We start from the raw sequence: 23,343 nt of genomic DNA, 5'->3' as shown, positions 1-23,343 counted from the left end.
AGCCCCCCTTAACTCCCCAGGACGGAGGGAGGGGACGGTGTCAGGGTGGCTCCTTTTATTGAGGGTCTTGTACAAAATGAGGGGGGGGGGTACATAAAGTGGGGGGTGGGGGTCTCTGGGGATGGGGGGGGGGTCGGTGCCACCCGGGGTGGTTTTGCGGGGGGGGGGGGTCTCCCCCCGCTGTCCCCTCACTCCGGCACGTAGTGGGGGTTGACGGTGGTGGTGGTGGCGCTCCTGAAGAGGGGGTTGTTCTGCGGGGTGGGGGGACGCGGGGTGGGGGGTCACAGCCCGGCCCCCCCGGCGGGGGGGGGGTGAGACCCCCCCCGGTGCGGGGCGGGGGTCGCGGGGGGGTCTCACCTCGGCCCAGCGGGCGCGCTGCCGTTCGCGCTGGAAGCGCTGGAACTCGCGGCGGTCGCAGAGCTCCAGGGCGAGGCGGGAGAGGCCCAGCGCCAGCAGCCCCAGCGCCACCGTCCCGGCCGCCAGCCCGGCCACCAGCCCCCCCGCGACCCCCGCCCCGCCTGCGGGCACGCCGCGTCACGGGGGGCCGGGCGGCCGGGGCGCCCCCCCAGGCACCCACCCACCCAGGCACCCACCCGCCCGCCCGCCCGCGGGGGGCCGGGGCGCCCACCCAGGCGCCCACCCACCCACCCGCCCGCGGGGAGCCGGGGCGCCCACCCAGACACCCACCCACGAGGGGGCCGGGGCAATCCCCACACCCACTCACCCACCCGCCCACGGGGGGCTAAAGGTGCAAGGGCACCCACCCACCCAGAAACCTACCCGGGGGGGGGGGCCAAGGGCTCGAGGGCAGACACCCACCCACGGGGGGCCGGGGTGCCCGGACACCCCCCCCCACCCCCCCACCCCCCACCCTCCAGACACCCTCCAGACAAGTCTCTTGGGGCATGGGGGGGGGTCCCATAGGGTGCAGGGGGGTCTGTGGGGTGCAGGGGGTTCCCGTAGGGGGCAGGGGGGGTCGCACAGGCTGCGGGGTCCCGTAGGGTGCAGGGGGGGTCCCGCAGGGTATGGGGGGGGTCCCGCAGGGTGCAGGGGGGTCCCGCAGGGTGCAGGGGGGTCCCGCAGGGTCACCGCATCCCGGCGGGGAGCGTGGGGGGGGTCCCCCCGCACTCACCCTCCTCAGCCCAGACGATCAGCGTCACCTCCCGGTCCTCCTCCTCCTCCTCCTCCTCCTCCTCCTCCTCCCCCCGTCGCCGCCCCCGCCCTCGATGAGGAAGAGGAGGACGCGGCCGTCCTCGGTCCGCTCGCGGCACCAGCCGCGGGGGGTCGCGGGGGGGCGCGGGCAGCGCGCGCGCGGGGGCGCGGGCACAGCGTGGCTGCAGTTCCCCCGCAGCGGCCCCCGCCCGAAGGCGCCGCAGTCGGCGCAGTCCCTGGGGACCCCCCGGCACCCGGTCAGGGCCCGCCCCCGCAGCGGCCCCCCGCCCGAGCCCCCCCCCGAGCCCCCCCCCGTGTCCCCCCCCGAGCCCCCCCGAGCCCCCCCCCGAGCCCCCCCCCGAGTCCCCCCCCCGAGTCCCCCCCCCGAGCCCCCCCGTGTCCCCCCCCAGTGTCCCCCCCCGAGCCCCCCCCCGTGTCCCCCCCCCGAGTCCCCCCCCCGAGCCCCCCCCCGAGCCCCCCCCCCGTGTCCCCCCCCGAGCCCCCCCCGAGCCCCCCCCCCGTGTCCCCCCCCCAGTGTCCCCCCCCCGAGCCCCCCCCAGTGTCCCCCCCCCGAGCCCCCCCCCCGTCCCCCCCCGTGTCCCCCCCGAGCCCCCCCCCCGTCCCCCCCCAGTGTCCCCCCCAGTGTCCCCCCCCCGAGTCCCCCCCCCGTGTCCCCCCCCGAGCCCCCCCGTGTCCCCCCCCGTGTCCCCCCCCAGTGTCCCCCCCCGAGCCCCCCCCGTGTCCCCCCCCGTGTCCCCCCCACCGTGTCCCCCCCCAGTTGTCCCCCCCCAGTGTCCCCCCACCGTGTCCCCCCCCAGTGTCCCCAGCCCAGCCCCATGTCTCCGTACCCACCCCCCATGTCCTCTGTCCCCTCAGCCCCCCCCATGTTCCCAGTCCCGCTGTCCCTTCCCCGCCCGTGTCCAGTCCCATGTCCCCCTCCCAGCCCCCCCCATTCCCCCCTACCCATTCCCCCCTACCCAGCCCCCCCTACCCAGTCCCCCCTCCCCCTCCCAGCCCCCCCTACCCAGTCCCCCCTCCCCCTCCCAGCCCCCCCCCTCCATTCCCAGTCCCCCCCTCCAGTCCCCCTCCCATTCCAGTCCCCCCTCCCAGCCCCCCCTCCCAGTCCCCCCCTTCCATTCCCAGTCCCCCCTCCCAGTCCCCCCTTCCCCTCCCGGCCCCCCCTCCCATTCCCAGATCCCCCTCCCAGCCCCCCCTCCCAGTCCCCCCTCCCATTCCCAGTCCCCCCTCCCAGCCCCCCCTCCAGTCCCCCCTTCCATTCCCAGTCCCCCCTCCCAGTCCCCCTCCCATTCCCAGTCCCCCTCCCAGTCCCCCTCCCATTCCCAGCCCCCCCTTCCCCTCCGGCCCCCCTCCCATTCCAGATCCCCCTCCCAGCCCCCCCTCCAGTCCCCCCCTCCATTCCCAGTCCCCCCTCCCAGGTCCCCCCTCCCATTCCCAGTCCCCCTCCCATTCCCAGCCCCCCCTTCCCCTCCCGGCCCCCCCTCCCATTCCCAGATCCCCCTCCCAGCCCCCCCTCCAGTCCCCCCCTCCCATTCCCAGTCCCCCCTCCCAGTCCCCCCCTCCCAGTCCCCCTCCCATTCCCAGCCCCCCCTTCCCCTCCCGGCCCCCCCTCCCATTCCCAGATCCCCCTCCCAGCCCCCCCCTCCCCATTCACAGTCCCCCCTCCCCCTCCCAGTCCCCCCTCCCAGTCCCCTCCCATTCCCAGCCCCCCTCCCAGCCACCCCCCTCCCATTCCCAGTCCCCCCTCCCAGTCCCCCTCCATTCCCAGCCCCCCCTTCCCTCCCGGCCCCCCCTCCCATTCCCAGATCCCCCTCCCAGCCCCCCCTCCCAGTCCCCCCCTCCCCCTCCCAGCCCCCCCCTCCCAGTCCCCCCTCCCATTCCCAGTCCCCCCTCCCAGCCCCCCCTCCCAGTCCCCCCTTCCATTCCCAGTCCCCCCTCCCAGTCCCCCTCCCATTCCCAGTCCCCCCTCCCAGTCCCCCTCCCATTCCAGTCCCCCTCCCATTCCCAGCCCCCCCTTCCCCTCCCGGCCCCCCCTCCCATTCCAGATCCCCCTCCCAGCCCCCCCTCCCAGTCCCCCCCTCCCATTCCCAGTCCCCCCTCCCAGTCCCCCTCCCATTCCCAGCCCCCCCTTCCCCTCCCGGCCCCCCCTCCCATTCCCAGATCCCCCTCCCAGCCCCCCCTCCCATTCACAGTCCCCCCTCCCCTCCCAGTCCCCCTCCCAGTCCCCCTCCCATTCCCAGCCCCCCCCTCCCAGCCCCCCCTCCCATTCCCAGTCCCCCCCTCCCAGTCCCCCTCCCATTCCCAGCCCCCCCTTCCCCTCCCGGCCCCCCCTCCCATTCCCAGATCCCCCTCCCAGCCCCCCCTCCCAGTCCCCCCTCCCCCTCCCAGTCCCCCTCCCCCTCCCGGCCCCCCCTCCCGGCCCCCCGCCCCCGGGGCGCACCGGCGGCGCTGGCAGGGGGTGCGGCAGGCGGGGCAGCGCGCGCAGAGGGGTCCCGCGTAGCCGGGCTGGCAGAGGCAGCTCCCGCACACGCAGCGCCCGCGGCCGCTGCACTCGCGGCCGTCCCGCACGCAGCCCTCCCGCGCCACGGGGCACCCGCACCCGCTGCCCACGAAGCCCTCGCGGCACCGGCACGTCCCGCACACGCACTCGCCCCGCTGCGGGCCTGGGCAGCGGGGGTCAGGCCGGACCCCCACTCGCGGCGGGGGGCCCGCGGGGACGGGCGGGGGGCCCACGGGGATGGGGGGGGCCCATGGGGACAGGACCCACGGACGGGGGCCCACGGGGATGGGGGGGGACACCCATGGGGACAGGACCCACGGCAGGGGGCCCGTGGGGATGGGGGGGGCCCATGGGGACAGGACCCACGGACGGGGGCCCACGGGGATGGGGGGACACCCATGGGACAGGACCCACGGACGGGGGCCCACGGGGATGGGGGGACACCCATGGGGACAGGACCACGGACGGGGGCCCACGGGGATGGGGGGGGACACCTATGGGGACGGGACCCACGGCAGGGGGCCCGTGGGGATGGGGGGACACCCATGGGGACAGGACCCCGGACGGGGGCCCACGGGGATGGGGGGGACACCTATGGGGACGGGACCCACGGCAGGGGGCCCGTGGGGATGGGGGGGGCCCCATGGGGACAGGGACCCACGGACGGGGGCCCGTGGGGATGGGGGGGGACCCCATGGGGACAGGACCCACGGCAGGGGGCCCACGGGGATGGGGGGGTGCCCATGGGGACAGGACCCACGGCAGGGGGCCCGTGGGGATGGGGGGGGGCCCCATGGGGACAGGACCCACGGACGGGGGCCCACGGGGATGGGGGAGGACACCCATGGGGACAGGACCCACGGCAGGGGGCCCGTGGGGATGGGGGGGGGGCCATGGGGAGAGAACCCACGGACGGGGGCCCACGGGGATGGGGGGGGACACCCATGGGACAGGACCCACGGCAGGGGGCCCGTGGGGATGGGGGGGGGGGCCATGGGGAGAGAACCCACGGACGGGGGCCCGTGGGGATGGGGGGGGGCCCCACGGGGATGGGGCACGGATGGGGGGGGCCACGGGGATGGGGCCATGGGGGGGACCCATGGGGACAGGACCACGGCAGGGGCCCGTGGGGATGGGGGGGGACACCCATGGGACAGGACCCACGGCAGGGGGCCCGTGGGGATGGGGGGGGGGCATGGGGAGAGAACCCACGGACGGGGGCCCACAGGGATGGGGGGACACCCATGGGGACAGGACCCATGGCAGGGGGCCCGTGGGGATGGGGGGGGACACCCATGGGACAGGACCCACGGCAGGGGCCCGTGGGGATGGGGGGGGGCCATGGGATGGGGCACGGGATGGGGGGGGCCACGGGGATGGGGCCATGGGGGGGACCCATGGGGACAGGACCCACGGCAGGGGGCCCGTGGGGATGGGGGGGGACACCCGTGGGGACAGGACCCGCGGGGACGGAGGTGGGGGGGGGAACAGGGATGGGACCCATGGGGGACGGGGCACAGGGTGGGGACGGGACCCACGGACGGGGGATGACTCGTGGGGACGGGCCCCCCCAGGGGTGGGAACGCCAAGGATGGGCACAGGCACGGTCCCCACACCCCCCTCCCGTGTCCCCCCCGCATCCCCCCGTGTCCCCCCCGCGTCCCCCACATCCCCCCGCATCCCCCCGCATCCCCCATGCCCCCCCACCGCATCCCCCAGTCCCCGTGTCCCCCCGTGTCCCCCCCGCGTCCCCCACATCCCCCCGCATCTCCCCGCATCTCCCCATTGCCCCCCCACCGCATCCCCCAGTCCCCGTGTCCCCCCGCGTCCCCCCATGTCTCCCCCACATCCCCGCATCTCCCCATATCCCCCCATCTCCCCATATCCCCCCATGTCCCGCCGCATCCTCCCCACCTCCCCGCATCCCCCCGCATCCCCCCATGTCCCCCCGCATGCCCCCGGTCCCCGTGTCCCCCCACGTCCCCCCACGTCCCCCCATGTCCCCCCACATCCCCCCGCATCCCCCCACATCCCCCCATGTCCCCCCGCATGCCCCCGGTCCCCGTGTCCCCCCACGTCCCCCCACGTCCCCCCACGTCCCCCCACGTCCCCCCATGTCTCCCCCACATCCCCCCCATGTCCCCCCGCGCCCCCCCGCGCCCCCCCGCGCCCCCCCGCGCCCCCACCTCCGCAGGGCAGCCCCCCGTGGCGCTCGCAGGCGCTGCTGTCGCACTGGCAGAGGGTCCCGCTGAGCCCGGGGGGGCACTCGCAGGCGCCGCACACGCACTGGCCCTCCCGCTGCAGGGGGGCCCCGTGCTGTTGGGGGGCCGGCAGCCCCCCGCCGCCTCCGCCGCCGCCGCCGCCCCCTCCTCGCACTCGCACCGACGGCCCTGGCGGCCCCCCGGGCACCTGGCGGGGGGGGGGCAGCCGTGGTCAGCCCCACGGACCCCCACCCTGCCCCACCGACTCTGTCCACCCTCTTGCCCCCCCACCCTGCCCCGCAGCTCCCCCCGTGAACCCTCCACCACTCCCCAGACCCCTGTCCCGCCCCCTTGCCTCCGTCCCACCCCATGGACCCCCACCCCGCCACTCAGCCCCCAGCCCACCCCATTGACCCTCAACCCCCCCCACGACCCCCCATCCTGCCCCCCAACACAACCCATGGACCCCCCCATCGCCCTCATCTCCCACCATGGACCCCCACCCTGCCCCCGAGACTCCCCCATGGACCCTCCACACCCCCCTCCAGCCCCCCAACCCACCCCACTGCCTCTCATCCTACCCCACAGACCCCTATCCTGCCCCCCACAGACCCCCACCCAACCCATGGACTCCCCACCCTCCCCCCCAGCCCCCAGCCCCCCCCCATTGCCCCTCAGCTTCCCCCATGGACCCTCCACCCACCCCTCCAACCGCCCCCCCACCCCACTGCCTCCATCCCACCCCACACACACCCCCGGGTCCCAGCCCACCCCATTGCCCACCCAGGCCCCACCATGGACCCTCCAGCCCCCCTCCAGCCCCCCAGCCCACCCATTGCCTCCAACCCATGCCACAGACCCCCCCCCCACCCCCCTGCCCCCGGCACCTGCAGACCCCGCAGAGCAGGTCCCCGCCGTGGCAGAGGGGCGTCTGGGGCTGGCGGTGGGCGCAGGGGCACTCGCAGAGGGTGCCCAGCTCCAGGCTCAGCTCCTCGGCGAAGCCCAGCACCCGCAGCCCCACGCGCTGGGGGGACCCCAGGCAGGCGCCCGCCCGCACCCGCACCGTGAAGGTCACCTGCGCGGGGGGCGCCCACGGGGACACGGGGACACCCACGGGGACACCCATGGGGACACGGGGACACCCACGGGGACACGGGGACACCCACGGGGACACCCACGGGGACACGGGGACACCCACGGGGACACGGGGACACCCACAGGGACACCCACGGGGACACGGGGACACCCACGGACACACCCACGGACACACCCACGGACACACCCAGGCACACGGGGACACAGAAGGACACACAGACGGGTCGGACACACGGCCACGCAGGACACGGGGACACGGACGGGTGCAGGATCAGTCCCTGGGGCTGGGGGCAGCCGGGGGGGGGGCGGCTCTGCCCACCCCCGTGTGTCCCCCGATGTCCCAGCCCTGTCACCCCCACGGGACCCCCCAGCCCAGCCCTGCCCGCTGCCCCCCCATGTCTCCCACGCCCCTTATGTCCCCCCAATGCCCCCCCAGTGCCCCCCCAGACCTGCACCCATGACTCCCCCCCAATGCCCCCATGTCCCCCCAGTGCCCCCCAATGTCCCCAGTCCTCCCCCAGTGCTCCCCAGTGTCCCCATGTCCCCCCCAGTGCCCCTCAATGTCCCCCCAGTGCCCCCATGTCCCCCCCCAGTGGCCCCCAGTGCCCCCATGTCCCCCCCCAGTGCCCCCCAGTGCCCCCCAATGTCCCCATGTCCTCCCCCAGTGCCCCCCAGTGCCCCTCAATGTCCCCCCAGTGCCCCATGTCCCCCCCCAGTGCCCCCCAATGTCCCCATGTCCCCCCCAGTGCCCCCCAGTGCCCCTCAATGTTCCCCCAGTGCCCCCATGTCCCCCCCAGTGCCCCCCAGTGCCCCCATGTCCCCCCCAGTGCCCCCAATGTCCCATGTCCCCCCCCAGTGCCCCCCAGTGCCCCTCAGTGTCCCCCAGTGCCCCCCAATGTCCCCATGTCCCCCTCAATGTCCCCCCAGTGCCCCCCAATGTCCCCATGTCCCCCCTCAATGTCCCCCCAGTGCCCCCATGTCCCCCCCCAGTGCCCCCCACCTCCTGGTTGACGCGGACGCCGGCGCAGAAGCCGCCGTGGGGCTGGGGGGGCCGGGGGGGCCCCCGCAGTGGGACTCGTAGCTGAGGCTGATGCCGGGGGGCAGCGGCGAGTGCTGCAGCTCCACCGTGGACGAGAGGCTCTGGGGGGGGGGAGGGGTGTGGGGGGGGGGGGATGGGTCAGGGGGGCACCCATGGGTGTCAGCACCCCCCGGCCCCCCGCGCCCCCCCTCACGTTGTAGGCGTCGGCGATGAGCTGCACCACGTTGCTGGAGTCCTCCCGCAGCTCCCCCACCACGGACTTGGGGATCAGGCGGCTCAGCTCCTGCGCGGGGAGGGGGCTCAGGGTGGGGGGGGGGGGCCGGGACCCCACCCCCACCCCCCCCACCCCCCCCAGGACCCCCCACCCCCCCCACCCACCTGGTAGACGGGCACGGTGGGTCCCGTCACGGCGAAGATGGGCTGGATGTTGGCGGCCGAGAGCACCTGGGCCAAGTGTCCCACCGAGGGTAATCCTGCAAGGTGGGGGGGTGGGTGCTGGGGTGCCCCCCCCGCCCCCAAACCCCCCCAAACCCCCCCCCCACCTCCGCGGACTTACATAGAGGTGGCTTTTGGAGTAGAACGCCGCTGGCGTCGAGGTGGCAGCGGGTGTCGCTGGGCGTGACGATGCCGCCCAGTTTGCCGTCCCCCGCCGTGTGGAAGGTGTCGTCGGAGGCGAAGACCAGCAGGCGCGTGACCGGGCGCCAGCCGATGCGCTCCTGGGCACGCCGGGGCTTGCACACGCGTGTGCGCGCGGTCCTGCGCGCCCCCACGCGCGCCTGCTCGCTTGCACGCACGCCCCCTTGCACGCCGCCCACGCTCCCGCTGCGCCGCTCGTGCACGTGTGCGCACGCCCCCTTGCACGCCGCCACGCTCCCCGCTGCGCCGCTCGTGCACGTGCACGCACACCCCCTTGCACGCGGCCACGCTCCCGCTGCGCCGCTCGTGCACGTGCACGCACGCCCCCTTGCAGGCAGACGCTTTTGCACGCAGGCACACTTGCACACGCATGTGCACATTCTTTTGCACCCGGGCGCGCTTGCACACCCCCTTGCACGCCGGCGTGCTCCCAGCCACGCTGGTCGTGCACGCGCACACACACCCCCCTTGCACACGGCCACGTTTGCGGGCGCGCTTGCACACGCTGTTGCATGCAACCACGCTCCCGGCCGTGTTGCTCACACACGCGCACGCACGCCCCCTTGCAGGCAGGCACTTTTGCACACTCACTTGCACGCAGGCACACTTGCACACGAATGTGCACGTTCTTTTGCACCTGGGCGCGCTTGCACACCCCCTTGCACGCCGCCACGTTTGCGGCCGCGGCGCTCATGCATGAGCACACACACTCCCTTGCACGTGGCCACGCTCCCGGCTGCTCGTGCACGCACACGCACGCTCCCTTGCAGGCAGACGCTTTTGCAACGCAGGCACACTTGCACAGCCCCTTGCACGCGGCCACGCTCCCGCTGCGCCGCTTCAGCACGCGCACGCACGCCCCCTTGCAGGCAGGCACTTTTGCACACTCACTTGCACGCAGGCACACTTGCACACGCATGTGCACATTCTTTTGCACCCAGGCGCGCTTGCACGCCCCCTTGCACACAGCCACGCTCCTGGCCACGCTGCTCGTGCACGTGCACGCACACCCCCTTGCATGTGGCCACGCTCCTGCTGCGCCACTTCAGCAAGTGCACACACACCCCCTTGCAGGCAGGCACTTTTGCACACTCACTTGCACGCAGGCACACTTGCACACGCATGTGCACATTCTTTTGCACCCGGGCGCGCTTGCACACGCTGTTGCATGCAACCACGCTCCCGGCCGTGTTGCTCGTGCACGTGTGCACACACCCCCTTGCAGGCAGGCACTTTTGCACACTCACTTGCACGCAGGCACACTTGCACACGCATGTGCACGTCCTTTTGCACCCGGGCGCGCTTGCCCACCCCCTTGCACGCCGCCACGTTTGCAGGCCGGCTTCTCGCGCACGTGCCACGCGGCGCCACACGCGCGTGCCCCCGCCCCGCCCGCCCCGCCCCGCCCCGCCCCACCCGCCCCACCCCGCCCCGCCCACCCCGCCCGCTCACCTCGCAGACCGCCACCTGCATGATGGCGTCGAAGCCCCCCTCGGGCGCGTCCAGGTTGCCGGAGATGCGCTGGCCGCTGACGCGCTGGGCGAACTCCCCGGCGTCGGCCGTCAGCGAGAGCACGTGGCGGAAGGCGGCCGGGGGGTCGCAGGGCTCCCGCCGCTCCGGGCAGGGGTTTTGCAGCTTGGAGGGCACCGTGCTGACGTAAGGCAGCACCGTCTTGTCCACGAACGAACCGAAACCTGGCGGGGGACGAAGGGGTTTTGGGGGTGCGGGAAGGGCCCGAGCGCCCCGAGCCCCGCCGGGGGGAAGCCCCGGCGCCTGCCCACCGATGCGGACGGAGGAGGTGACGTTGCGCAGGGCGGCCAGGAGGTCGCTGCCCAGCTTGCGGACGTTCTCCAGGTCGTCCCGCATGGAGTAGGAGAGGTCCATCAGGTAGTAGAGGTCCACGGGGTGACCCTGCGCCCGCCGGAAGCGCACCTGGAAGCTCTGCTCCTCCCCTGGGGCGGGGGTCAGTGGGGGCCCCCCTCGGCCAAGTGCCCCCCAGCGCCCGGCGGCTCCATCGCCCCAGCCCTCCTCCAGCCTCCCACACGGCCGTCCTCCATCCCCTCCATCCCCTCCATCCCCTCCATCCCCTCCATCCCCCCCATCCCCTCCCCATCCCCTCCATCCCTCCATCCCCCCTCCATCCCCCCTCCATCCCCTCCATCCCCCCTCCATCTCCCTCCATCCTCCCTCCATCCCTCCATCTCCCTCCATCTCCCTCCATCCCTCCATCTCCCTCCCTCCCTCCATCCCTCCTTCTCCCTCCATCTCCCTCCCTCCCTCCATCCCTCCATCTCCCTCCCTCCCTCCCTCCGTCTCCCTCCATCCTCCGTCTCCCTCCCTCCCTCCATCTCCCTCCATCCCTCCCTCTCTCCCTCCATCTCCCTCCATCCCTCCATCTCCCTCCCTCCCTCCATCTCCCTCCCTCCCTCCATCTCCCTCCATCCCTCCATCTCCCTCCATCCCTCCTCCCCCCTCCTCCCTCCCTCCCTCCATCTCCCTCCCCCCCTCCCTCCCCCCTCCCCCCCGCTCACCGGGCCGCAGCAGCAGCCGGACGCTCTGGGGCCGCAGCTGGGTGGGCCCCCCCCGGCCGCCCCCGCCCCCCAGCTCCGCGTCCGCCAGCACCCGCACGCCGCCGCGGGGCTGCACCACGGCGCGGGGGGGGCACCCGGCGCGCTCCAGCGCCTCCCGCGGGCCGCAGCGCGTGGCCTCGGCCTGGCCCCCCCGCGTGAAATCCTGCGCCAGGCGGGGGTCAGCGCCAGCACCCCCTGCCCCGCGCCCCGCAGCGCCCCGCGCCCCCCAGCACCCCGCGCCCCGCTGCACCCCCGCGCCCCGCAGCGCCCGCGCCCACCCTCCTGCACCCCGCGCCCCGCAGCACCCATCCCTCCCTGCACCCCACGTCCCTCCTGCACCCACACCCCCCCAGCACCCGTCCCTCCTGCACCCCACGTCCCTCCTGCACCCCACATCCCCCAGCACCCATCCCTCCTGCATCCCATGTCCCCCAGCACCCATCCCTCCTGCACCCCACGTCCCCCAGCACCCCACATCCCCCCAGCACCCATCCCTCCTGCATCCCATGTCCCCCAGCACCCATCCCTCCTGCACCCCACGTCCCCCAGCACCCCACATCCCCCAGCACCCATCCCTCCCTGCACCCCACATCCCCCAGCACCCATCCCTCCTGCACCCCACATCCCTTCCTGCACCCATCCCTTCCTGCACCCCACATCCCCCCAGCACCCCACCCCTCCTGCACCCCGCGCCCCCCAGCACCCATCCCTCCCTGCACCCCACATCCCCCCAGCACCCATCCCTCCTGCATCCCATGTCCCCCAGCACCCATCCCTCCTGCACCCCACGTCCCCCAGCACCCCACATCCCCCAGCACCCATCCCTCCCTGCACCCCACGTCCCCCAGCACCCATCCCTCCTGCACCCCACATCCCTTCCTGCACCCATCCCTTCCTGCACCCCACATCCCCCCAGCACCCCACCCCCTCCTGCACCCCACGTCCCCCAGCACCCCACGTCCCCCAGCACCCATCCCTCCCTGCACCCCACATCCCCCAGCACCCATCCCTCCCTGCACCCCACGTCCCCAGCACCCATCCCTCCAGCACCCCACATCCCCCAGCACCCATCCCTCCCTGCACCCCACGTCCCCCCAGCACCCATCCTCCCTGCACCCCACGTCCCTCCCTGCACCCCACATTGCCCTGGCAACCCCCCGCGCCTCCTGCACCCATCACCCCACACCCCAGCACCCACCTCCCCGCCCTCCCCGCCCCCCCCGCCCCCCCCGCTGTTTGTCACTGAGGTTTTGCCGCTTCCTGGTGACAAACCGCAGGGACGGGGTGGGGCGGGGGGGGGGTCACGCAAGGGCTGGGGGCGGGGGCCGGCACCCACCGGCCCACGGCACACGGGGGGCCCAGGGACAACGGGACCGCAGCGGCGAGGGGCACCCCAGGGAAAGCGGGGACCCCCAAAGCACACGGGGACCCCCCCGGACAACAGCCCCCCCCCCATGGGACACTTGGGGCCCAGAGAGAAATGGGGACCCCCCCCACCAGGGACCCCCAGGCAGCTTGGGTGGGGGGCGCCTCACCGGGGACCCCCAGGGACACTGTGCCCCCCCTCCCCAGCACAGCCCCCACCCCACGGCACGCTCCCACCCCGGGGGCCCCCCATGGGACACCAGGGCCCCCCCCAAAGGCACCCCTAATGCAACAGTCCCCCGCAGCCCCCCCGGGAACCCCCCGGGACACGGGGACCTCACGGGGACCCCCAGGGACTTGGGGACCCCACAGCACGCAGGGAGCCCCGGGGACCCCCCCCAGGACACAGACACCCCCCCACGGGACATGGGGACCCCACAGCACATGGCCGCCCCCCCGGGAAAAAGGGGACCGCAGGGGACCCCCATGGGAACCCCCAGGGACTTGGGGACCCCACAGCACCCCAGCACCCCCCCCCCCCGCGCCCCACCCACCCACGGGGGACCCCAAAGCCACCCCACGACCCCCCACGAAGGCGGGGAACCCCCAAAGCCGGACCCCCAGCGCCCGGGTGGGGTGTGGGCGTGGGGGGGGGGGGATGGATGTCAGGGTGGGGGTCAGGGTGGGGGTCAGGGTGGGGTGGGGGTCCTCGCACTCACCGGGTCCTCGCACCAGGCGCATAGCGGGTGGGAGCGGACACACGCCTCGCAGGACGCCTGGGGCTCGCAGGACCCTGGGGAGGCTGTGGGGGGGGTTAGGGGTGGGGGGCGGAGGGGACCCCCACCCTCCCGGGGTGCTCCCCCCCTCCTCACCCGCCCCGGCCCCCACCGGGGTCGCCAGCAGCAGCGGCAGCAGCAGGAGCCCCCCCGGCCGCCCCATGGCCCGGCGCTGCTGGGATGGGGGGGCGGGGATGGGGGGGGGCGGTACCCCGGGGGGGGGCGGGGCGGGGGCCACATCCTGCCCCGGGCGTGGCTGGGGGGGATGGGACCTCGCAGGTGTGGCTCTGGGCCCCACCCTGACCCCCACCCACCCCGTGGGAAGGACCCAGGCGTCCGGGGTGCGCCCTCCCCCCACCCACCCGTGGCTCTGCGGAGGGGGCAGGGGGGCACCCAGGGGTGGGGGGCGGGGCCCTGGGAGGGGCTGCAGGTGCCTGTGGGTCGGGGGTGAAGGGGGCCGGGGGGGGGGGGGTGCGTGTCCCCCCACCGGAGTGGGGGGGGGGGGCGTGGGGCTGGGGCTCCCACCAGCGGCGACCTGCAGCCACCGACACCCCCCCCGGCGGTTGGGGGGGGCCCCCCCCAATTGTCCCGAGGGGGGGGTGCTCCATCACCACGGGGCATCCCCCCCCCCCTCCCCCGGTGTCCCCCATTACCCCAGGGGTGCCCCCCCTTAACCCTGGGGGGGGGCCCCCCATCACCCTCGGGGGTGCCTCCCTTACCCCAGAGGTGCCCCCCCTCACCCCAAGCTGCCACCCCACCACCCCGTAGGGGGGGGCTCCCCCCATTGCCCCAAGGGGGTGTGTGTGTGTGTCCCCCCCTAAAAAACCACACCAGGGCCCCCCCCAAATTTCCATCACTTTATTTTGCAAAAATAGAAAAGTCCCGTGTCCCCCCCACCCCCACGGCGGGACGGGGGGGTGGGTGGGCTGTAAACATGGCGGGGAGACCCCCCCTCCCAGCGTTTTGGGGGGAGGGGGGGAACAGCTGACACCGGGGGGGGGGGGCAGGCGGGGGGGCAGCGGCAAGGGGGACCCCCCCGCCCCGGGGCCGGGGGGACCCCGGTGTAAACGCAAAGGAATAAATAACAGGTGAAAAGTGCTGCCCCGGGGGGGGTTGGGGGGGTGGGCACCCCCCCCGTGTAGTGTAACAGATCCCCCCCCAAGGGCTGTGCGCCCCCAATTGGGGGGGGGGGAAGAACAGGGACACCCCCCCCCCAATTCCAGCCAGGCTGGGGGTAACAGATATTGGGGGGGGGGCGGGGGGGGGGAAGTTTGGTCCTGGGGGCAGTTGGGGTGTGACACCCCCCCCCCAGTAAAGCTGCCTTGGGGTGGGGGGGGCGGGGGGCCACCAGGCAGGGGCCCCCCATGGCATGGGGGTCACCATCACTATGGCTTGGACCCCCCCCAGAAATACAGGGAGGGGTTTGGGGGGGGGGGGGGTGGGTGTCACCTTGTGTCCCCCCCCTCTTTGGTCTCTGTAGTGTTCTGTGCTGGGGGGGGGGGGAGGGAAGGGAAATTGGGGTCCCCCCACCCCAACAGCGTCAAAAAGCAAAACCCACAAGCGCCCCCCCCCCCCCCCCCCCCCCAAATATAAGATAAACCAGCAAATAAAACGCCCCCTCCCGCAGAATGGGGGGGGTCGTGCCTGCACCCCAGCAGTGCCTGGGGGGGGAATGGGGGTGTCGTGTGTCCCCCCCCCCAAAACCCTGTTTCCAATAAATAAAGTCCTGGACGTCCGGGCCCCCCCCGGCTTGGCGAGGGGGGGGGGGGGGGGGCACAGCGAGGGGCGTCAGGCATTAATTGGGGGGGGGAATAATTTCTGTCCATCGTTGTCCCCCTCAAATCCCCCCCCCCAATACAAGGGTGGGGGTGGCAGCGGGGCTGGGGGGGGGGCGCTTTGGCATGAAGCTGAGGTTGGGGTGGGGGGGCCCCCCCGGGCCCCCCAGCTTAAGGCAATAGCTGTGCCGCGGGGTCTCCCCCGGGCTGGCTCCGTCAGTCTCTGGAGCCCCCCCCCAAACTTGGGCGGGGGGGGGCATCACGGGGGTCCGCCCTCTCCCCGGAGCGAGGAGGGGGGGGCTGTGGAAGGCAGTTGTGAGTGTCCAAGCCCGGCGGGGGGGTTACGGGGTCCCCCCGGCGCGGGCGGGGGGGCTATGGGGAGGCGGGGGGGCTGTCCTGGGGGGCGGGGGGCTCCGGGGGCAGGGGGGGCTGCGCCTCCTCCTCCTCCTGGAACATCTCGGGGTTCTCCAGCATCTCCCGGATGAGGGGGGGCATCGGCCCCGGGATCTCCATCTTCAGCGTGATGGCTCGCTCCGCGCCTGCGGGACCCCCCCCCGTCAGCCGTGTGCCCCCCGCCAGCTCCAGCCCCCCCTCCAGCTCCAGCCCCGCCCCCCCCCGAGCACCCCCAATCTGCCCCCCGAGTTTCCCCACCGCCGTGCTTCCCCCCCGGGCTCCCGGCCCCAACCTTCCCTGCAGCACCCCCGGGCCTGGGGGTCCCTGGGGGGGGTCCCTGGGGGTACTGGGGGTCCCTGGAGTGGGACCCTGGGGCAGGTTCCTGGAGGGGTCTCTGGCGGGGGGGGTGTCCCTGAGTTGTTCTGGGGGTTCCTGGGGTGTCCCAGGGTACCTTAGGGTCTCTGGGGGGTCCTGCGGGGCGTCCCTGGGAGGGGTCCCTGGGCACCCCTGGGGGCAGGGGGCCCCAGAGTCCCTGGGGGGCTCCCTGGAGTGTCCTGGGGGGACCCAGGGGGGGCCCCAGAGTCCTGCAGGGGCTCCCTGGAGTGTCCTGGGGGTCCCGGGGGGGGTCCCGGGGGGGGGTCCCAGAGTCCCTGGGGCCTCCACGGAGTGTTCTGTGGATCTGGGGGGGTGGGGGGTGTCCAGTGGAGGGGGGGGCACCGGGCAGGGGTCCCTGGGGTGTCCAGAATCCCTGGGGGGCTCCCCTGGAGTGTCCTGGGGGTCCCTGGAGGGGTCCTTGGGCATCCCTGGGTAGGGGGGGCACTGGGCGGGGGTCCCTGGGGTGTCCAGAGTCCCTGGGGTGTCCCTGGGGTGTCCCAGAGCCCCTGGAGGGGAGGGACGGGACCCTGGGGCGGCGATGCCGGGGGGTCGCTGGGGCGGGGATGCCGGGGGGGTCGCTGGGGGGCTGCAGGGGGTCCCTGGGGCGGCGATGCCGGGGGGACCCTGGGGCGGCGATGCCGGGGGGGTCGCTGGGGGGCTGCAGGGGGTCCCTGGGGCGGCGATGCCGGGGGGACCCTGGGGCGGGGATGCCGGGGGGGTCCCTGGGGTGGCGATGCCGGGGGGACCCTGGGGCGGGGATGCCGGGGGGACCCTGGGGGGCCGCCGGGGGTCCCTCACCCTTGGTGCTGATGCCGCGCAGGTCGGTGATCTTCATGAGCATGCGGGGGAACATGTGGGGCTGGCGGGGCCGGCGGCGCCGCGCGTACACCTTGAGGGCCTCCAGCAGCGGCTCCTGCAGCTTCTCCACCTTCTCGGGCTCCTCCAGGTCCATGCGGTCTGAGGGACGCGGGGACAGCCCCGTCACCCCCCGCGCCCTGGGGCCCGCTGGGATGGGGGTCCCCATGGCCCCCCGTCCCCATGGTCCCCCTGCCCCCATGGCCTCCCTGCCTCCTGTTCCCATGGCCCCCCGTCCCCATGGCCACCCTACCTCCTGTCCCCATATCTCCTGTCCCCATGGCCACCCTACCCCCTGTCCCCATGCCTGCCCTGTCCCCATAGCCCCGTCCCCATGGCCTCCCTACCCCCTGTCCCCATGCCCCCCCATCCCCATGGCCCCCTGGCTCCTGCCCCCAAGGTCCCCATGGCCCAGAGGTCCCCCCGTCCCCACTGCCTCCTGACCCCGAGGTCCCCATGTCCCCACGTCCCCGCTGCCTCCTTGCCCAGGGGTCTCCCGTGTCCCCCTGTCCCCGCCACCTCCCGATGCAGGGGTCCCCGTGTCCCCATGTCCCCCCGTCCCCGCCACCTCCCGATGCAGAGGCCCCCCGCGTCCCCATGCGCCCCCCCACCTCCCGATGCAGGGGTCCCCCTGTCCCCATGTCCCCCCCCACCTCCCGCCGCAGAGGCCCCCGCGTCCCCATGCGCCCCCCCACCTCCCGCCGCAGAGGCCCCCGCGTCCCCATGCGCCCCCCACCTCCCGCCGCAGAGGCCCCCGCGTCCCCGTGCGACCCCACCTCCCGCCGCAGAGGCCCCCGCGCGCCCCCCACCTCCGCAGATGAGGCAGATGGCACTGAGCAGCCCCGTCTCCGTGTCGTCCATCTCCAGCGGCAGCAGCTGCCCGGCGAAGGCGAACACCAGGTCGGTGAGGGGCCCGAAGCCGGCGTTGTGCATCTGCGTGCGGTTCAGCGTCAGCCCGTCCGAGAAGGTCATGGTGTCCTGCTCCGGCGTGTAGCGCGTGCAGATCCGCAGCATCTACCGAGCACGGGGGCGGGGGGCACACACACACGCGCGACGTGGGGCCACGGCCGGCGCGGGGCGCCCCGCGACCCCCCACCCCGCACCCCCCCCGCCGCCCCTCACCAGGATATCGAGGCAGGCGGCCTTGAGCAGGGTGATCTGGTCGGCCATGGTGAGGGCGGTGAAGCCGGGCAGGCGCTTGGCGAACTCCACGATTTTAATGATGCATTTGGTGGCCAATTCGCTGAATTTATCCCACAGCTCCAGGTCCAGCTGCACCCGGTGGTCCGCGCTCGAGTTCTGCGCCGGGGACGGACGAGGCGGCGGCTCAACCACGGGGCTCAGGGTGCACAACGCCCCCCCCCCCACCCCCTCCAGGACCCACCCACCCCCCAAAAAGCGCTCACCGTGGTGTACTTGCCCAGCTGGCAGAGGGAGGGGAAGGTCTCCCGGTGGGCTTTGCTGACCTTCTGCACCAGCTCCTCCAGCTCCGGGCTCAGCTCGTAGCTCTCGGCCGTCGCCTCCTCCTTCACCTCCTTCTTCTTCTTGTTCCTGTCGTTGCGGACGGCTGCCGGGCGGGGGGATGCGGAGGGTCGGGGGGGGGGTTTGGGGGTGCCCCCCGCCCCCTCCCCACGCGGTGTTTCCTGCCCCCTCCCCTTTTCGCCGGGGCGCGGGGACAGGATGCCCGAGCAGGATATCCACATATAGCACAATGCGGCCGCAGGGGATGCCGAGGCCCCCCCCAAACCCAGAGTGGGGCGGGGGGGACGGGGGGCACATGCCAAAGCCCCCCCCACACACACCCCCCCCGCCCAGGGTGGGCACCAGCCCTGCCTGCACCCCCCAAACCCTCCCAAGGGCTGGGGGACACCCCCGCCGCGAGGGCACCCAGCCCCGCGGGGACAGACCCGGCAAGGCGGCGGCGAGGGGACGCGGCGGTGCGTGTGTGTGTGTGTCCCCGGGACCCCCCCCCCGCCCCGGGACCCCCCCCTCCCGGGACCCCGGCGCACCTTCCTTGGACATGCCGACCTCGAAGCACTTCTGGAGGCGGCAGAACTGGCACCGGTTGCGCGTCACCTTGTTGATCTGGCAGTTCTTGTCCCGGTGGCACGTGTACACCATGTTCTTCTGGATGCTGCGGCGGAAAAATCCCTGGGGGGGGGGAAACGGGGGGGCTCAGGGGGGCTCGGGGGATCCCCAGTCCCCCCCCAACTGGAATCACTCCTCCCAGCTCCCCACTGACCCCCAGCAAGGCTCCCCAGGGTCTGTGGGCTGCTCCCCAGCATCCCCGCTGCATGGGGCGGGGGGGCTCCCAGTGCGTGGGGGGGTCCCCACTCCCCCAAGCCAGGCTCCCCCGGGACCCTGGGGGGGGGTCCCCAGTGCCAGCCTCCCACTGCCTGGGGGTTTCCCCAGTGTCCCCAGCAAGATTCCCCTGCGCCAGCTCCCCAGTGCCCCCAGTAAGGCTTCCCAGTGCCAGAGGGGTCTCCCCAGTGCTCCCCAGCAAGGCTTCCCAGTGCTGAGGGGCTCCCACGCCCCCCAGCCAGGCTCCCCGTGCCCGGGGGTCTCCCCGCTCCCCCAGCCAGGCTCCCCGTGCCCTGGGGTCTCCCCCGCTCCCCCCAGCCAGCCTCCCCGTGCCCGGGGGTCTCCCTGCTCCCCCAAACAGGCTCCCCATGCCTGGGGGTCTCCCCGCTCCCCCCAAACAGGCTCCCCGTGCCCGGGGGTCTCCCCACTCCCCCAGCCAGGCTCCCCGTGCCCGGGGGTCTCCCCCGCTCCCCCAACCAGACTCCCCCCATGCCCGGGGGTCTCCCCGCTCCCCCCAGCCAGCCTCCCTGTGCCCGGGGGTCTCCCCACTCCCCCAGCCAGGCTCCCCCATGCCTGGGGGTCTCCCCGCTCCCCCAGCCAGGCTCCCCGTGCCCTGGGGTCTCCCCACTCCCCCAAACAGGCTCCCCGTGCCCGGGGGGTCTCCCCGCTCCCCCAGCCAGGCTCCCCCATGCCCTGGGGTCTCCCCGCTCCCCCCAGCCAGGCTCCCCCATGCCCGGGGGTCTCCCCCGCTCCCCCAGCCAGGCTCCCCGTGCCCTGGGGTCTCCCCGCTCCCCCCAGCCAGGCTCCCCCATGCCCGGGGGTCGCCAGGCTCCCCCATGCCCGGGGGTCTCCCCGCTCCCCCAGCCAGGCTCCCCGTGCCCTGGGGTCTCCCCACTCCCCCAGCCAGGCTCCCCCATGCCCGGGGGTCTCCCCGCTCCCCCAGCCAGGCTCCCCGTGCCCGGGGGTCTCCCCGCTCCCCCAGCCAGCCTCCCCGTGCCCTGGGGTCTCCCCGCTCCCCCAAACAGGCTCCCCATGCCCGGGGTCTCCCCACTCCCCCAGCCAGGCTCCCCGTGCCCGGGGGTCTCCCCGCTCCCCCAGCCAGGCTCCCCCATGCCCGGGGGTCTCCCCGCTCCCCCAGCCAGGCTCCCCGTGCCCGGGGGTCTCCCCGCTCCCCCAAACAGGCTCCCCGTGCCCGGGGGTCTCCCCACTCCCCCAGCCAGGCTCCCCGTGCCCAGGGGTCTCCCCGCTCCCCCAACCAGACTCCCCCATGCCCGGGGGTCTCCCCCGCTCCCCCCAGCCAGGCTCCCCCATGCCCGGGGGTCTCCCCCGCTCCCCCAGCCAGGCTCCCCGTGCCCTGGGGTCTCCCCACTCCCCCAGCCAGGCTCCCCCATGCCCGGGGGTCTCCCCCGCTCCCCCAGCCAGGCTCCCCGTGCCCGGGGGTCTCCCCGCTCCCCCAAACAGGCTCCCCGTGCCCTGGGGTCTCCCCGCTCCCCCCAAACAGGCTCCCCATGCCCGGGGGTCTCCCCACTCCCCCAGCCAGGCTCCCCGTGCCCGGGGGTCTCCCCCGCTCCCCCAGCCAGGCTCCCCCATGCCCGGGGGTCTCCCCGCTCCCCCAGCCAGGCTCCCCGTGCCCGGGGGTCTCCCCGCTCCCCCAAACAGGCTCCCCGTGCCCGGGGGTCTCCCCACTCCCCCAGCCAGGCTCCCCGTGCCCGGGGGTCTCCCCGCTCCCCCAGCCAGGCTCCCCCATGCCCGGGGGTCTCCCCGCTCCCCCAGCCAGGCTCCCCCGTGCCCTGGGGTCTCCCCGCTCCCCCAGCCAGGCTCCCCATGCCCGGGGGTCTCCCCCGCTCCCCCAGCCAGGCTCCCCGTGCCCGGGGGTCTCCCTGCTCCCCCAAACAGGCTCCCCGTGCCCGGGGGTCTCCCTGCTCCCCCAAACAGGCTCCCCGTGCCCGGGGGTCTCCCTGCTCCCCCCAGCCAGGCTCCCCCGTGCCCGGGGGTCTCCCCGCTCCCCCAGCCAGGCTCCCCGTGCCCGGGGGTCTCCCTGCTCCCCCAGCCAGGCTCCCCGTGCCCTGGGGGTCTCCCTGCTCCCCCCAGCCAGGCTCCCCGTGCCCGGGGGTCCCCGCGCCCCCCCACCTTGCAGCCCTCGCAGGAGCTGACGCCGTAGTGGTACCCCGAGGACTTGTCGCTGCAGACGAAGCAGGGCTTGTAGACGCGGGGCGGGGGGGGGGGCGGCGAGGGCGAGCTGGGCACCATCTCCTCCGAGCTCCTGCCCTGGCTCTCCACGGCTGGGGAGGGGGGGCAACGGGGGGGGGTCAGGCAGCTGCCGGGACCGGGACCCCCCGCACCAACCCCCATGAGCCCCCTCCCCAAGGCTGGGAGCTGCCACCAACCTCCCGTTGCTGGCTGGGGGGAAACTGAGGCACTGGGGGGGGTAGGGGTCTGGCTGCCCCCCCCACCCCCTTCTGTGGGCCATGGGGGTCCCTGTGCGGTGGGAGTGGGGCAGGGAGCCCCTGGAGCTGTGTCTGAAATGGGGGGGGGGCACCAAGGGGGAGGGGGCCTCAAAATGGGGGGGTGGGCAGGGGACACAGTGGACACACACACACAATGAGGCACTGGGGGGGGGGGATGCAGCCCAGCACCCCCTCACTGCACCCCCCCACCATCCCCATACCCCCCCCAAAACCTCCCCAATGTCCCACCCCACAACCCCCCAGCCCTAAAACCCAAAGTGGGGTGTGGGGGACCCCCAGCCCACCCCCCCCGTCCCCCCACCCCCCCGGGGGGTGCCACTGCGGGGTGGTGGCAGGCGCGGGGGGGGGGCACACGGGACGGGGACCCCACCCTGCCCCACAGCCCGGGCCGGCGCAGGGGGTGGGGGAGGGTTTTTTTTTGTGTGTGTGTTTTTATAAAAAAAGCCGAAATTGCTGAAATTGAGGAAATTCCTGCCCTCGCCCGGCGTCAAACAGCCCATTTATAACCGGCCCTAAAACGGTTGCAGCTGGGCTGGGGGGGGGGAAATGGGTGGGGGGGGGACACACACAAGGGAGGGGGGGGTGGGAGGGACCCCCCCACCTCGCACACGCACGCACCCCCCAAAAACCACACAGGGCCCCCCCCACCCCCAAATCTACCCCCCGTCCCCCCCCCCCCGTCCTTCCCCACCCTGGAAACCGCAACCGGGCGCCACACCCTGCGACACCCCCCGCGTGCACGGGGGGGTGGGGGGGGGTGGGGTGTGTCGTGTCCCCCCCCCCCCCCGCCCGGGACCACCCCCAAGCCATGGGGACACGTGTGCGGCACCCCAAGTTGGAGGGGGTTCATCTGCCCCCCCCCCCCGGGGGGGTGTCGGTGCCCCCCAGATGAGTTTCACCCCACAGAGGGCACGGGGGGGGGCGGGGTTTTTTTTTGGGGGGGGCACATTGGTGCCCTCCCCCCCCCCGTGTCTCAATTTCCCCTCAAAGCAAAGTTTTCCATTTGGGGGGGGTCTGGTGCAAATCTGGGCACGCACCCCAAAAAAAACAGCACCCCAAAACCTCCCGGGGGGGGGGGGCGCACACCCCACTAGGGGGGCACAAAAACCCGTGGGGACCCCCGCCCAAAACCCCCCCTAAGTTTTGGGGGGGGCCACCTGGCTCCAAGGTGGGGTTTCCCCCCTCCCCAAACCCTCCATGGAGCCGAATTTGGGGGGGGTAGGGAGGGACCCCCCCACTCAGGCGGGGGGGCTGCTGCCCCCCCCAAGCACAGCTGAAGAGGGGGAGCCCCCCAGCGCCCCCCCAGCCCCCCCGGGGGGGGGGAGGCCGGTTTTGGGGCGGCCCCGCAGGGGTTAAGTGCCACATTGGCAGCGGCGCTGGGCGGGTGCGGCAGCCCCGCACTGGAACCAAGTTGGGCCGGGGAGGGGGGGCGCGGGGGGGGCCTCCCCGCCCGCCAGCACCGGGGGGGGGGTTTGGGGGGGGGGTCCCGCTGCACCGTCACCCCCCCAAGGAAGGTGGTGGGACACCCCCCCCCCCCACGCCGTGACCCCCTCTTTGTGCCCAAATTTCCATGGGGGCACCTGGGGGTGGGGGGCTGGGGGGGGGCGGGGGCTGCCCCCCGTGGGGACCCCCTCCCCCCCCCCCCGCGTCCCGTGGGGTGTCCGGCCCCAACCCGAACCCTTGTGCCCCCCCCAAACGGGTCCAGGTCCGTGTCCCCCCCCTCCCCAAATGGGGTCCAAAACCTTTCACCACCCCCCTCCCCGCAAAGGGGGGGACCTTTGTGGCGCCCCCAAATGGGGTCCGCGCCCCCGCGTGCCACCCCCC

General features: G+C 74.5%; 2 protein-coding genes across 3 annotated transcripts in view; both read right to left on the bottom strand.

Annotated features, from left to right (window-relative positions):
• Window positions 1-33: 33 nt before the first annotated feature.
• On the bottom strand, window positions 34-13,529 carry ITGB7 (integrin subunit beta 7). The gene is given in 18 exon segments (XM_064474179.1): window positions 34-251; window positions 358-518; window positions 1,133-1,244; window positions 1,247-1,388; window positions 3,611-3,833; window positions 5,857-5,964; window positions 5,967-6,079; window positions 6,759-6,946; window positions 7,967-8,001; window positions 8,004-8,106; window positions 8,199-8,288; window positions 8,384-8,478; window positions 8,562-8,721; window positions 10,094-10,335; window positions 10,423-10,593; window positions 11,173-11,374; window positions 13,296-13,378; window positions 13,449-13,529. Coding segments are annotated over 18 exon segments (2,358 nt in total). The 5' UTR covers window positions 13,516-13,529; the 3' UTR covers window positions 34-188.
• Window positions 13,530-14,195: 666 nt separating this feature from the next.
• RARG (retinoic acid receptor gamma) overlaps window positions 14,196-23,343 on the bottom strand; it is a 10,075-nt gene continuing 927 nt past the window's right edge. Inside the window, exons 2-8 of one of the 2 annotated variants that reach the window (XM_064474430.1) lie at window positions 21,182-21,333; window positions 18,760-18,901; window positions 18,157-18,317; window positions 17,873-18,049; window positions 17,560-17,683; window positions 16,694-16,852; window positions 14,196-15,666 (exon numbers count right to left, since the gene is read on the bottom strand). In XM_064474430.1, coding sequence (XP_064330500.1) covers window positions 15,500-15,666; window positions 16,694-16,852; window positions 17,560-17,683; window positions 17,873-18,049; window positions 18,157-18,317; window positions 18,760-18,901; window positions 21,182-21,333 — 1,082 coding nt within the window. In that variant the 3' untranslated portion in view covers window positions 14,196-15,499. Of the gene's footprint in view, window positions 15,667-16,693; window positions 16,853-17,559; window positions 17,765-17,872; window positions 18,050-18,156; window positions 18,318-18,759; window positions 18,902-21,181; window positions 21,334-23,343 lie in introns of both variants that reach the window. The other variant, XM_064474429.1, reaches the window with a different exon arrangement.

The sequence above is a fragment of the Phalacrocorax carbo genome, chromosome 27 (genome assembly GCF_963921805.1).
Source record: "Phalacrocorax carbo chromosome 27, bPhaCar2.1, whole genome shotgun sequence".
NCBI classification, from domain to species: Eukaryota; Metazoa; Chordata; class Aves; order Suliformes; family Phalacrocoracidae; genus Phalacrocorax; species Phalacrocorax carbo.
Note: the sequence above shows the minus strand (reverse complement) of the source record. Positions and strands in the feature narration are given on the sequence as shown.